Below are 12,335 nucleotides of genomic sequence, written 5' to 3'. Positions count from 1 at the left end.
GTAAAGAGGACAAGGTAGGACTTGGGCACAGGAGAAATCCCCTTGGCAACTCCAGCCAGCCTGACACCCAGACCAATGCCAAGTTGAAATCTGAAAAGCTGTCCAGGAGGATGTTACCGTTGACACCCATATTTCTCAGCCCAAACTGAAATTCTTTTGTCTGTCAGCGCCCTGCTTGAGCCCTCAGTGTTGGGGAACATTTCTGGAGGCTCTGTCTTGGGGGACAGCACATAAGACGGTTCCCTGGGGAGCCAGGCTCCAGGGGCCGCGGTACCTGGACGGGTAGCCAGCTGCGCTGATCCGAATGGTCTCCAACACCCCGCACGCTCGGAGCTGCTGCACTGCTCTCTTCGGGTCAAAGCTGAAAAACACAAGACAAGCAGTGAGTGCCACATGGCAAAGGAGTGGAACAGGGGAGGGGGAGAGCCCACCCCCTCCTGCACAGGCACCCTGGAGCTCAAGGTCAGGCCAACCACAGACTAAAGAACAGTGACTGGCAGCACACGAGCCATCTCAGCATCTTCAGTTCTGTGCACATTCTTATTCGCACCTGGGATACTCCTCTTCTCTGCCCGCCGCATTCTGTCCACCCACCAAGGCTCATTCCTGCTTCCTCTGCAGAGCCTTCCCTCATTATTTCCATACACAGGGGCCTCTGTCTTAATTCAACAGCCAAATCATATACACTCGGCACCACAAGCATTATTTGACTCCAGAGTTAAAAGGGGGAGTGTCTCAGGCCACGTAGACCTGGGTTTGAATCATGACGTGATCACTTATAGCTGCATGTGTGATTTGGGGCAAGTCACATAAACTTGCACGGCAGTATCTTCATCTGTCAAGTGGGGATCATAGAAGTATCCCTTTTAGAGGGTTAGTGTGAAGACGAAATGTAATGGCCCATGAGAGCAGTGAGAACAGCGCCTGGCAGAACATAAGGGCATACGTATTGTTAGCTACTATCATGATAGCTGCCCAGTTAAGAATCATATAGATGAAGAACTTTATCTTCCTGTCTTTAGAGATATGAGCCATGACTTCAACAACTCACCCACCCTAAAATGCTACGTTTAGCACTGAAAACCCAGTTTTTATTCTGGGTATATGTGTATGTGTATGTCTGGGTATACATGTATGCCCTACACATATACTGAGTGGGACACTGGAATAAAAAGTCAGACGTGGTCTGGATTTTCTAAGAGCATCCACACTTGAGAGGAGAGAAGTGTATAGAAGAAGTAAACCACACGGCAGTATGTGATAAAGGCGGTGAACATGCTGAAAGAAACTGGAGGGAAAGATGCTGAGGTTGGCTGGGGTAACCAGGGAGTCATCGTGGAGAAAGAATTAAGCTGAACTAGAATTAATCATTTATATTTGGGATGAGGAATAAGTGTTTCCATTTCTTTCTGGCTGTTCTGAAGCCTGGCTACACGCCGAGGGCCTCTTGCTCCTTGCACTCTGGGAGGAGGGAGGGCAGGGGTGAGGCCCTCCAGACTCAGTCCCGGATCCTGCGGATTGTACTGGCTTCAGCGCACACCTGGCCGGGCAGTCGGGCAGCCTACCTGCCCTGTTGGGTAAATGCAGATGGCAGCTTCCTTACTCCTAGGACCCGGGAGGGCTCAGCAGGCAACCTCTCACCACATTTGTCTGCCACGCTCCCGGACAGCCCCAGATGCTCTTCTCCCAGCAGCTGGACCCACTCAGGATTCTGGAATTCTGCAGGAAGGACGTGGCCTGGGGTCCACCGCCCTAGATTCACATCTCTCCATGGGACACACCCTCTCTGTCCTCCCATCTCTACGACCTGCTCGGCCCCTGGTCACGTTGCTCTCTTACGCTGAGTTGCACGTGGGCCAGGGGCCCAGGAGTCCACTGAGGCAGATGGTGCCCTGCAGTGGCCTGGGCTCAGAGGGCACTTGGTGGTGGGGAAACAGCAGGCATTTTCCAAGTGACTGGAGACCGCGAGCTGACCTTCCCCGGGCACTCTCTTGGTTCCAATGCGCAGGGCTCGGCGTCCCAGGAGACGCCCTCGTCCTCCTCCAGGCCTGGGCTACCCTGACTTCCTCCCGCCTCCCCCTGCCTGCCCCAGTCCTCCCCTCTTTGGACACCCAGCTCGTCCATACAGTCTTCCTGATGACTCCAGCCCCAGGGTGCACGTGGCACTTTGAGCGTGTAAGGCACAACTAAGCGCTGAACTCTGCAGAGTCCTGAACACCAACAGTTACTTCAGAGGAGTTAATTTCATCTTTTTAGGCAGAGAAGAAGCTCCTTAGTGGAAGGGTCTTACAGGACGAAAGGGAACACTCGTGCCGAGACTAGACCGTAGGCTGACCCTCTTACTATGCCACACTTTGCAATTTTGCTGAGGCCGCCCCAGGATTCGGCTCAGTTCTGGGATCCGAGGAGGACCTTCATACGGGTGGTGGTGATCAGTTTCATAAGAAGCTGTACGTCCGAGGGACATAAAGGCTGCCTGTGACCTCGAGAGATCCAAGGCGGCCTTTGGGAGGCAGGCTCTGCCGTTTACAGGTTCTGCTCATCTCGCCTCTCAAGTGGTCAGCTGGGCCCTGAGTCAGGAATGCAACGTGGACATGCTTGTCCTTGGGAAAGGTTTTCTGCTCACAGCAGCCTCTCCCTCGAGGCACCCTGCAGCCGGGATCTCGACTGGCCATCGGCTTCTTCCCTTTGCTTGGCACAACTACGGGGTCAAGTTCAACCTGCTGCACATGGTGGGGACGGGCAGCATGCTTGGCGAGCATCTGTGACCTCTAGTCCTTTGTGAGCTGTGGGTCTAGCTGGGGTCCCTACTTCCTCCAGGACCTCCTGCTGCTTCCTGGGTGGAAAAATGAGCTAACTGTCACTGAGAGGCCCTTCCCTCCTTCAAAGGACTATTACTCTTCCCCAGCACCCCCATCTCCTCCTGCTCTGGACCCCGGTATCATGTCTGTGAAAACTGGGCATGCCAGCTCTGGACCAGGTCCTGTCTGATGGCTGGGGAGCGGCTTGGGAACATGACCCCCGCTCCCATGCAGTGCTGTGGAAGCTCTTTGGGGAAACGTCTTCTCTTGGGGCCCACACACCGAGTTGGTCCCATGGAAGGCATGCGGCAAATAATTTTTGAACTCAGCTTTAACCTTCTTCCCTGCTTCTTGATGACCTCAGCAAAATCCCGCCCTTCTTCATACATCCTCTTCCCCGTGGTGGGGGAAACGAGCAAGGCTGAAGGGGAACTTGGACTGGCCTTAGCTCTGCCACCAGCAGCTAATGTCACCTTGGGCAAAACACTCTCTCTGGACCTCGTCTTCCTCACTCATTCAATGAGAGCTGAGAATATCTGCCCAACTCGAATCTACTGGTTTGTTGTAATGATCGAGTGACGTAAAAGAGAGGAAGCTGTTAGAAAAAACCCGAGAAGACAGTATACCAAGAAGATACTGCCATGACCCTCCCCTGTCCACACCCCCCAGGGGACACGTAAAGCCTGCCAGCCTTCTGTACCTTAATCTTATCTCCCTGATAGTAAAGAAAACTCACTGTTAAACTCGCTCAGTCTGCCTCCCTGCATTAGTTACCAGTAACTGGGAGTGAAGACCAGCCCTTCCACCTATTAAATTTGGGAGGGCCACAGTGCAGACAAGCAACACCTAAGTCTGGACTGAAAAATTACCAAAGATATGTAAGGGTCCAACTGCTGAAATGCAGGGTTATACTCTCCTCTCTCAATAAACTGTGCAGGTTCAGCAGAGCCGGAAGCTTGCTGGACGCAGAGTGAGACCTCCTCCCGTGGCGCCGCCTGGCTGATTTCCGCACAGGCTGCCTGGGGCTCTGCAGTGCTGTGCACGCAACACGCAGGACTCCGAGATGCTCAGAACCGCCCACTTCTAAGATCAGTGGACTGGCCTTCAGGAAACCTGGCCAGTTCCTCCGATGAGCCACCCCAGATGATCGCACACACCCTAGGCCATCTCCTTCCTGGACACTTCATGCCCTCTCGCCTCTGTGCTGCTGTGGCTTCTACAGACCCACTGACAGTCACTCCTTCCATGTGGTCAACAGTTATTTGTGGCTGGCAACTCCTTAAGGATGAAGGCTACGTCTTATTCACTGTCATTCCACCTGTCCTAGCCCAGTGCTCAGGACAGATGGTTCCTGAATACAGGAAGAGGTAGAGAGAAAGACTTTTATAAAAGAGAGGCAACAAAGCATTCAGTGCAGGACAGTGGCTCTCCACTGGGGGAATTCTGCCCTCCAAGGAACATGTGGCGATGCTTTAAAACATTTTTAGTTGTCACAAGAGTAGGGATGTTCCCGTCTAGTGGGCAGAGGCCAGGGGTTCTGCTAAGCTTCTTCCAGCGCACAGGACACCCCACAGCAAAGAATTCCCTGGGCCAAAATGTCAAGAGTGCTGAGGCTGAGAAAGCCTAGCTTTAGGGGATGGGAGGAGGGATATAGCACTTTCCTTCCAGAATATCAACAACATCATATATATATATATATATATATATATATATATATATATATTTTTTTTTTTTTTTTTTTTTTTTTTTTTTGCGGTACGCGGGCCTCTCACTGTTGTGGCCTTTCCCGTTGCGGAGCACAGGCTCCAGACGCGAAGGCTCAGCGGCCATGGCTCACGGGCCCAGCCGTTCCACGGCATGTGGGATCCTCCCGGACCGGGGCATGAACCCACGTCCCCTGCATCGGCAGGCGGACCCTCAACCACTGCGCCACCAGGGAAGCCCAACGTCATATATTTTAACGGCATACATTTTTATGCGTGTCACAAATAATCCCCATTACCTCCTTGAATTCTTCCATCAGGATAATTATTTCTTTAACCACAATGAACAGATGAGGAAATGAAACTAAGAAGGTAAAGGACTAGTTTGGAATACACCAAATAATTGGTAGCAGAGAATCCAGGCTTTCTGACTTGGTTCTGTATTTCCCCCATTTTCTTTATTGGGAGGAAGATTTTGGTCCCGAAGGAAAAGGAGGGCCTTAGAAAAATGGGATATTAGGACTAGAAAGTCCCTTTGAAAGTCCCCAGTGTCTTCTCTCACTTGGGAGGGGAGACCCAGCATGAGAACTCAGCATATGGCGGGCGTCCAGTCTGACGAATGAACTGCCCAAGGTCGCGCTGGCTGGGGGGCAGAGCTGGTGCCAGCCCTGGACTCTCCTCTCCCGGGCCCAGCACTCTGCTCCTGCCCTTCACACATAATCTAAGTCTTCCGCACATGCTGTGTTTCGAACAGGCTCTTTTCTTCTGGAGGCAGCTGGTAAACAGATGCCACACGGCGGGGGGAATTCCTAAGCGTGTCTCGGAAACTTGGAGGAAGGGAGAAGAATGAACCGTCAGCACGCTTCAAAGAAGGCTGATTTGACGCTGTCTTCCTAACCTTTCTCAGCACAAGGTTCCTGTGAGTGGAATTCAAGCTTTATTAACTGATACAAATTGCAGAAGGCAGTTCAGATATTCATTCTCAGAGTCAGAGTTGCCAAAATAAATTATTTCACAGAAAGAAATTATGCCAGGACCAAAAAGGAAATCAGAAAGATGGGAGGAAAGTGCTTGAAAAATGTAAAAATATCCCTTCTCCGGCCAGAGGGAATAGCACATGTGGAGGCTCAGGGTAACAGAAGAAGAGGCTGCAGAGGTGAGTGAGAGACCATTCTAAAGGCGCAGGGCAGTATTCCAGGCAAGAGATGAAGAGAGTCTGAAACAAGGCCGAAGTGGAAGGGAGAGACGAGGGAGACCAGTGTGAGAAATTTTCAAGTGACTCCGTGGGACTTTGACAATGACTGGATCCTGGGGAGTAAGGGAGAGGGAAGAATCAAGGGTCATGCTGTCCAGTATGGTAGCCACTAGCCACTTGTAAGTAACTAAAATGAAATTAAGAATTCACTTTCTCAGTCACACCAGCCACATTGCAAGAACTCAATGGTCACATGTGACTAGCCGCTACCATGTTGGTCAAGGCAGATTATAGAAGAGTTCCATCATCACAGAAAGTTCTACTGGACAGCACCAGTCCAGAGAGACCTCAGGTTTCTGGTTTGGAAGAACGAAGTTCGGCGGGTGGATGAGATGTCAGGAAATCATTATGCCATTTACTACAACAGAGACCAAGTAAACAGGAAACATTCAAGGGGGAAAGGATGAGTTTGGTGTCACACACGCTGAATGTGAGGGGGCCAATGAAGCTGCAGCAGGCCTGCAGAAAGGCTGGCTGGAACCTGGCACAACCCAGAAATGACAAAGGTACTGAAGAGTCACTGCTCCCCAGATTTGGGTGAAGTCAACCACGGGAGTGGTGTCAGAAATGGAAGAAAATTTTTAAGGTAGGAGTAGTGGCAGCATTTGGGTTAGAGTGAGGGGAAGGTGAGCAAGTGTGGGTAACTCCGGAAGCCCAGCAGGAGAGGGGATGTGAGAAATGGGACCATCTGCATTGACACACTGCTTGAGGTTATGCTTCCTCCATCAAGAAGCCTTCCCTGACCACTCCGGACATGCTCCGGTCTCTGAACTGAGCAGTCACTGTGAGACGCACCATGTCTGCATTTAACGGCACACTTCTAAGTGGTTCTTGGATTCGTGGGCACATTTGACACCACCGTAAGCAACAGGGGATCGGGGAACTGGATCTTCTCATCCCCCTGAATCCTCCGCACAACAGACAGGTGTAACCTGTATTCGGCATATAAACCATTGGGGAGTGCAGGATCAGCCACTCATCCTGCTGAAGACTGCGGACCTCTGAGAGGCTGTGCCTGCCCCTGAACTTGTAAGGCCACACGAAGAGGCCGGCACTCACCGGAAGGGGAGCTTCTCGTCGTTGGGCTTGATGCAGCGGACATAGTGCGGCGTTGTGGTGTTCAGGGTCTCCATGAGCAGGTGCAGGGAGGTGCGGAACTGGGGAGACAAAGATCAGTGACTGGTGATTTATTTGTCTTCAGCTTTGTGGCTGAATAAGGAACAAAAAGGAGCACACACAGACTGGTGGTAGTATCTGTCAATACTCTTATTGTTCAGATCATTCCTGTTTAACCCAGGACAGGGGGACACCCAGGGACCTGGTGTCAGACTCCAGCTCTGACAGCTGCCTGGCTGCATGACCAAAACCAAGGCCCTCCCACATCCCCGGCACCGGGGCTCCTCAAAGCACGTGGGGAGAGACCGCCCGGATGCGTCTCATTCAGTGCCCCGATCAGATGAGATAAGGTGCGCAAGTGCTAAGAGCGTGAGAGGGACCATCTCTGTGAATGGAGGCCCATGAGTCCTAAACGTGAGGCCCTGGAGCCCTGACACGTGGTGCCCGGGCATCCCGGGAATTACTGCCTTACAGGAAATGCCCAGAGCCGGAAATCCATCGAAGTATTAAGGTCAGTGGCTGCCAGGGGCTCAGCAGGCACTCTCTTCTCTTGGGAGACACACTGGACATAACATCCCACAGCAAACCCACGGCAGGAGCTGTTTCTCTACACGTGCCAGGGCCCACAGCTCCCGCCATGAGGCCTGGGGCTGACCTGGTGGCCCACGGTTTTCTTGTGCTCCTTGTTGGAGGCTTTCAGGGGGGGTCTGGCAGAGCGAACGCTGATCTTTGAAGATGTGGCGGCAGCAGGAGCAGAGTCTTTGCCATCGTGGAACAAGTCAGCCACCAGGGGGAGCTAGAAACAAACACAGAGAACGAGTTCTTGGACTTTATGCTGCTTACACTCTTTCCAAGTAGCTTTCCAATACACGCCTGAGAGAACTGGAAACACACGTCCACATTATTCCTAATAGCGTTACACATGTACAGCATTATTCCTAATGCCCACAAAGCAGGGACAACCCAAATGCCCATCAACTGATGGACAGATGAGCAGAATATGGTGAATACACGCAATGCAATATTACTCAACAAAAAATATAAAGGAATGACGTCCTCATACATGCCACAACCTGCGTGAACTCTGGCAACACGCCAAGTGAAAGAAGCCGGACCGAGAGGACCACACAGTGTGTGATTCCATTTACAGGAAATGTCCAGGGGACAGCAGGTCATATACGGTTTGCCAGGGGCGAGGGGAGGGGCAAAGTGAAATGCCTGCTGATGGGGACAGAGTTTCTTTTTGGAGTGATGAAAATATTCTGGAATTTAGCATGGCGATAGTTGTACAACTTGGTGAATATACTAAAACCACTGAATTACGCAATTTAAAAGGGTGAACTTTGGGTACAAGAATTATATCTCAATTTAAAGAAAGGAAAAATGTAATTTTCCTAGACAATCTCATTTAACCTTTACCTACAAAGATGGGCAAAACTTCTTTCCCTTCTGGTGTGGTAGAAGGTAGCTATGTTCTAAGAAAACTGTTTAAATTTTTCCATACTTATTATTACTGGGTCTTGTAAAGTTATTTAACTTCCTTAAGCCTTATTTTCTTCATCAGTAAACTAGGGATGAGAATGTACCCATTATGTGGAGTTGTTATGAGACTAAATAAGAATACCTCTCTGTTAATGCACTGTGTGTACCAGGGTGAAGATCAGACCATGCGTGAGGGGCAGGTGGGACAGAGAGTCCCAGCCCTCCCCCGTCCCCTACAAAACTAGTCCTGCCAGCATCCCTTGGGGAAGTGGATGCTGGGGATAGAATCAAGTGTTGTAAGGCCACTACCACATGCCTGCATGTGGGGAGGGAACAAAAGGAGCCCCAGGCCCCACTCTCCAGCCCTGAGCCACTCCCAATCCCAACAGAAGAGAGGCTCAAATGCTTGTGCCTCCGTGTCCAGGCTCCGGTCCATCACATCCCCTGCACCTTTCTTCCCACAGCCCCCGTAACGATGTTGTCTCCCATCTCCTCCCGCCAGTTCTGAATGCCCTGAGTCTGTCTTCCGGGGGCTCTGCAATCGGATCCCACTCACCCCCTCTCAGATAATACCTTTTTTCTTTAAATTAATTTTTATTGGCGTATAGTTGCTTTACAATGCTGTGTTAGTTCCTGCTGCGCAGCAAAGCGAATCAGTTATACGCATACATGTATCCACTCTCTTTTAGATTTCCTTCCCACTTAGGTCACCGCAGAGCAGTGAGTAGAGTTCCCTGTGCTATACAGTAGGTTCTCATTAGTTACCTATTTTATACATAGTAGTGTATATGCGTCAATCCCAATCTCCCAGTTCATCCCACCCCTGCTTCCCCCCTTGGTAACCGTAAGTTTGTTCTCTATATCTGTGTCTCTATTTCGGCTTTGCAAATAAGTTCATCTCTACCATTTTTCTAGATTCCACATATGAGCGATATTACATGACATTTGTTTTCCTCTTTCTGACTTCCTTCACTCTGTATGACAGTCTCTAGATGAAGCTGATCACTTTACTGTCACATAAACCAACACGCTTGTTATTCCCACCTTTGCTCACCATTATTCTTATCTGAAACACCCACCCCCTTCTCCTACCTGCTCTCGTCCCGAGAGCCCCATCTCTCAGGGTCCAGGCCCTGCCTCCTCCACGACCCTTTCCCAGATCACTTCATCCACTCATTTCTGCCTCTCCCAGGCTCAGCCTGTGCCACCTGGGTACCACCCGAGTCTGTGCTGGGCCCTAAGCCCTAGGCTTGCTGAACCTACAGCCTCCTAGCCTTCCCCATTGATGGAGGATGAGAGCTGAAGAGAAGACTAAAGGAGAAAATCCAGGTGAGTACAGAGAACAGTGCCCGGCATAGAATAAGCACTCATACATGATCTAGTTTTATTATTTTTATTGGGGGTATATATATATATATATATATATATATATATATATATATATATAAAATCTGTCTACATTGTGAAAGTACAGATGCCTGAGAAAGTTATATTTTTGAGCTGAAGAGGAAACAGAATCATAGAATTTAAATCTGGAAGAACCATAAAGATCAACCCTCAACTTCCTGTGGCAGGTGAGGAAAGAGCAGCTCTGGGAGGAGGGACCTACCAGACCCTGCTTCAACCCCCAGTCGCCCCACAGCAACCACGGCGGGTGGCATCAGCTCGACCAGGGCTGTTGGTTAATGGATGAGCCAGGGCTGGAAGCACTGACCTGGGCCTCCTCTCTGAACACCTCTTCCCTGAGATTCAGCAGGTCCACATTCCTCTGACTTTCTGCCTACTTTTCCCAATGTGTTCTCTCCCAGCACCTTTCGCTGGTCCATCTTCTGCACTTCTCTCCTTTGAGTTGCTGATCCCCAAAACTGCATCCTCACCACTTAATTTTTCTAACACTCATTCCCTGGACTGTATCCTTCATGCCCATGGCTTCAACTATCACCTTCAAGCCCGTCTCTCCATCTTCCACTACCACGGTCCATAGTTCCAACCATCTGTTGAATATCCTGCTTCTCCTCACTCTGGGTGTTCCACTGGAAACTCCAAATTCAACATGGCCCAAACCACCACCACCTGCTGTCTTCCCAGATTTAGGTTAGAGATCCTGCCATCACCCTACTTCTCATCCCCATCAATCACCAAGTTCTGTCCATGGTTAAGTCTCAGCAGTCCTTTCTCGATCAACCAGAACGTCGCTGCCCTGGTTCAGGTCTACCTGAGCTCTCTCCTGGGTCACTACAGTCACCTACAAAACTCGAGTGCCCTACCTCCAGGCATACGTTCATACAAACACATTCTACCCCACAGCCAGTTTTCTCTAAATCCAAACCATACCCAGTAACCCCCTGTTTACAGACCTGCTGGTCCTCACTGACCATGGCAGAGAGCCACCATCACACATATTAACTGAGAACAGGGGTAGGGGCTGGAGGGGTGGGGGGAGAGGACAGCCCAGGCATGGGGACTCTGTAAACTGGTGCCAGAGAGCCAAGGCACACGTGAGAAAAGGTCAGGTGCCCAGGCAGAGTGGCGCCTAGAAATTTCCATAGGGAAATAATTAATGGGAGGCTGAAGCCAGGTTCACATTCTAAAGACATCAGTGATTCAGTCTGCCAAGTCTAAACAATATATAAACTGATTAAATTATTCTAATTCATATACTTTCAGAAATAGACTTCCAAGATGTTTGAGTCTTGGGTAGAAGTTCCCAACTGCATGACTACACTGTTTAAGGGGTCTAATGTACTGAAATCGTTAGTAGTGGCTTTTTCTGTGAAAAATCTGTTAACTTCTAAGGTCACGAGCATGTATCAGAACAGGAGGAACTTTGAAATCGGATTCAATTATAAGAGTATTTTAAAACGTAAGCCCCTTTCTCTTGCTTCAATCAGAAAAGCTATGCCTTTTTTTTAAAAAATTTGACATATTAAAGGATTTATAACTTAAGAACAAAAAAGGAAAACTTTTGTTCAAGGCAGATTTTAATCTACACTGGCACTGTGCTATAATTTGGGAACAACCAAGGTTTAGTCTGGAGAATTTGAACTTTATTTTAAAAGTTATGTTTTAGGGCTTCCCTGGTGGCGCAGTGGTTGAGAGTCCACCTGCCGATGCAGGGGACACGGGTTCGTGCCCCGGTCTGGGAAGATCCCACATGCCGCGGAGCAGCTGGGCCCGTGAGCCATGGCCGCTCAGCCTGCGCGTCCGGAGCCTGTGCTCTGCAACGGGTGAGGCCACAGCAGTGAGAGGCCCGCGTACCGCAAAAAAAAAAAAAAACTTATGTTTTAATTGTAGGTCCCTGCTATTGAGACCGCATTTGGAAGTGGTAGGGTCCCTGGGATGGAGAAGAAGATGAGTTTGTTGGGACTTTAGGGAGGAGGGGCAGGCTTTACATTCTATACAGAATTTGTATCATAAACTCAGTAAACGTACAGAGACATCTAATTTGACCACAGGACTGAAAGACGGACAGGCACCATGTCCAACCTCAGGCTGCAGGCAGCAGTAAAAGACCAGGACAAGGGGGCTGGGCCAGACACGGACCTCCTTGTCCCAGGAGTGTCCCAGCTGTAAATTAACCCCAAGTCCCAATGAAAAGTAGTTACCAAGTTCCTGTTTGAAAAAGGATTCATGCAAAGGAACACATTTCTGAGTGAGAGAAAAAAAAAATTTTTTTTTAATTGACTAACTCCAGTTCTGCTATTAGAGTGACCGGAAAGTCTATTTACCAGATGACCAACCAGTAATAGAAGTACTACAATTCATCTTAGGGCAGCCCTCAGAAACATGATCCACCTGGGCTTTTCTAAAAATTTACTCCCTTCAGTCTTGAAAACACTTAGATAAAACTTTCAAACAAACCAAGTACTTCCCTGATACTACTTGTCACTTATTTCAAAGTGTCCACAGGTACTGGCTTTCGTGTTCTCTGCTATTCAAGTCTATATATAGATTTTAAAAGCCTGAGGCAGATCTATT

At 49.6% G+C, this 12,335-nt stretch overlaps 1 protein-coding gene across 1 annotated transcript in view; it reads right to left on the bottom strand.

Moving 5' to 3' along the window:
* The window catches only part of MYO5B (myosin VB), a 396,769-nt gene that overhangs the window by 90,798 nt on the left and 293,636 nt on the right, over positions 1-12,335 (bottom strand). The window contains exons 15-17 of the mRNA XM_082853383.1: positions 7,531-7,671; positions 6,819-6,916; positions 275-361 (exon numbers count right to left, since the gene is read on the bottom strand). Coding sequence (XP_082709509.1) covers positions 275-361; positions 6,819-6,916; positions 7,531-7,671 — 326 coding nt within the window. The remainder of the gene's footprint in view (positions 1-274; positions 362-6,818; positions 6,917-7,530; positions 7,672-12,335) is intronic.

This window comes from Leucopleurus acutus (genome assembly GCF_964270905.1).
Source record: "Leucopleurus acutus genome assembly, chromosome: 13".
NCBI classification, from domain to species: Eukaryota; Metazoa; Chordata; class Mammalia; order Artiodactyla; family Delphinidae; genus Leucopleurus; species Leucopleurus acutus.
The sequence above is the reverse complement of the archived record's forward strand: the minus strand, read 5'-3'. Positions and strand labels throughout refer to the sequence as shown.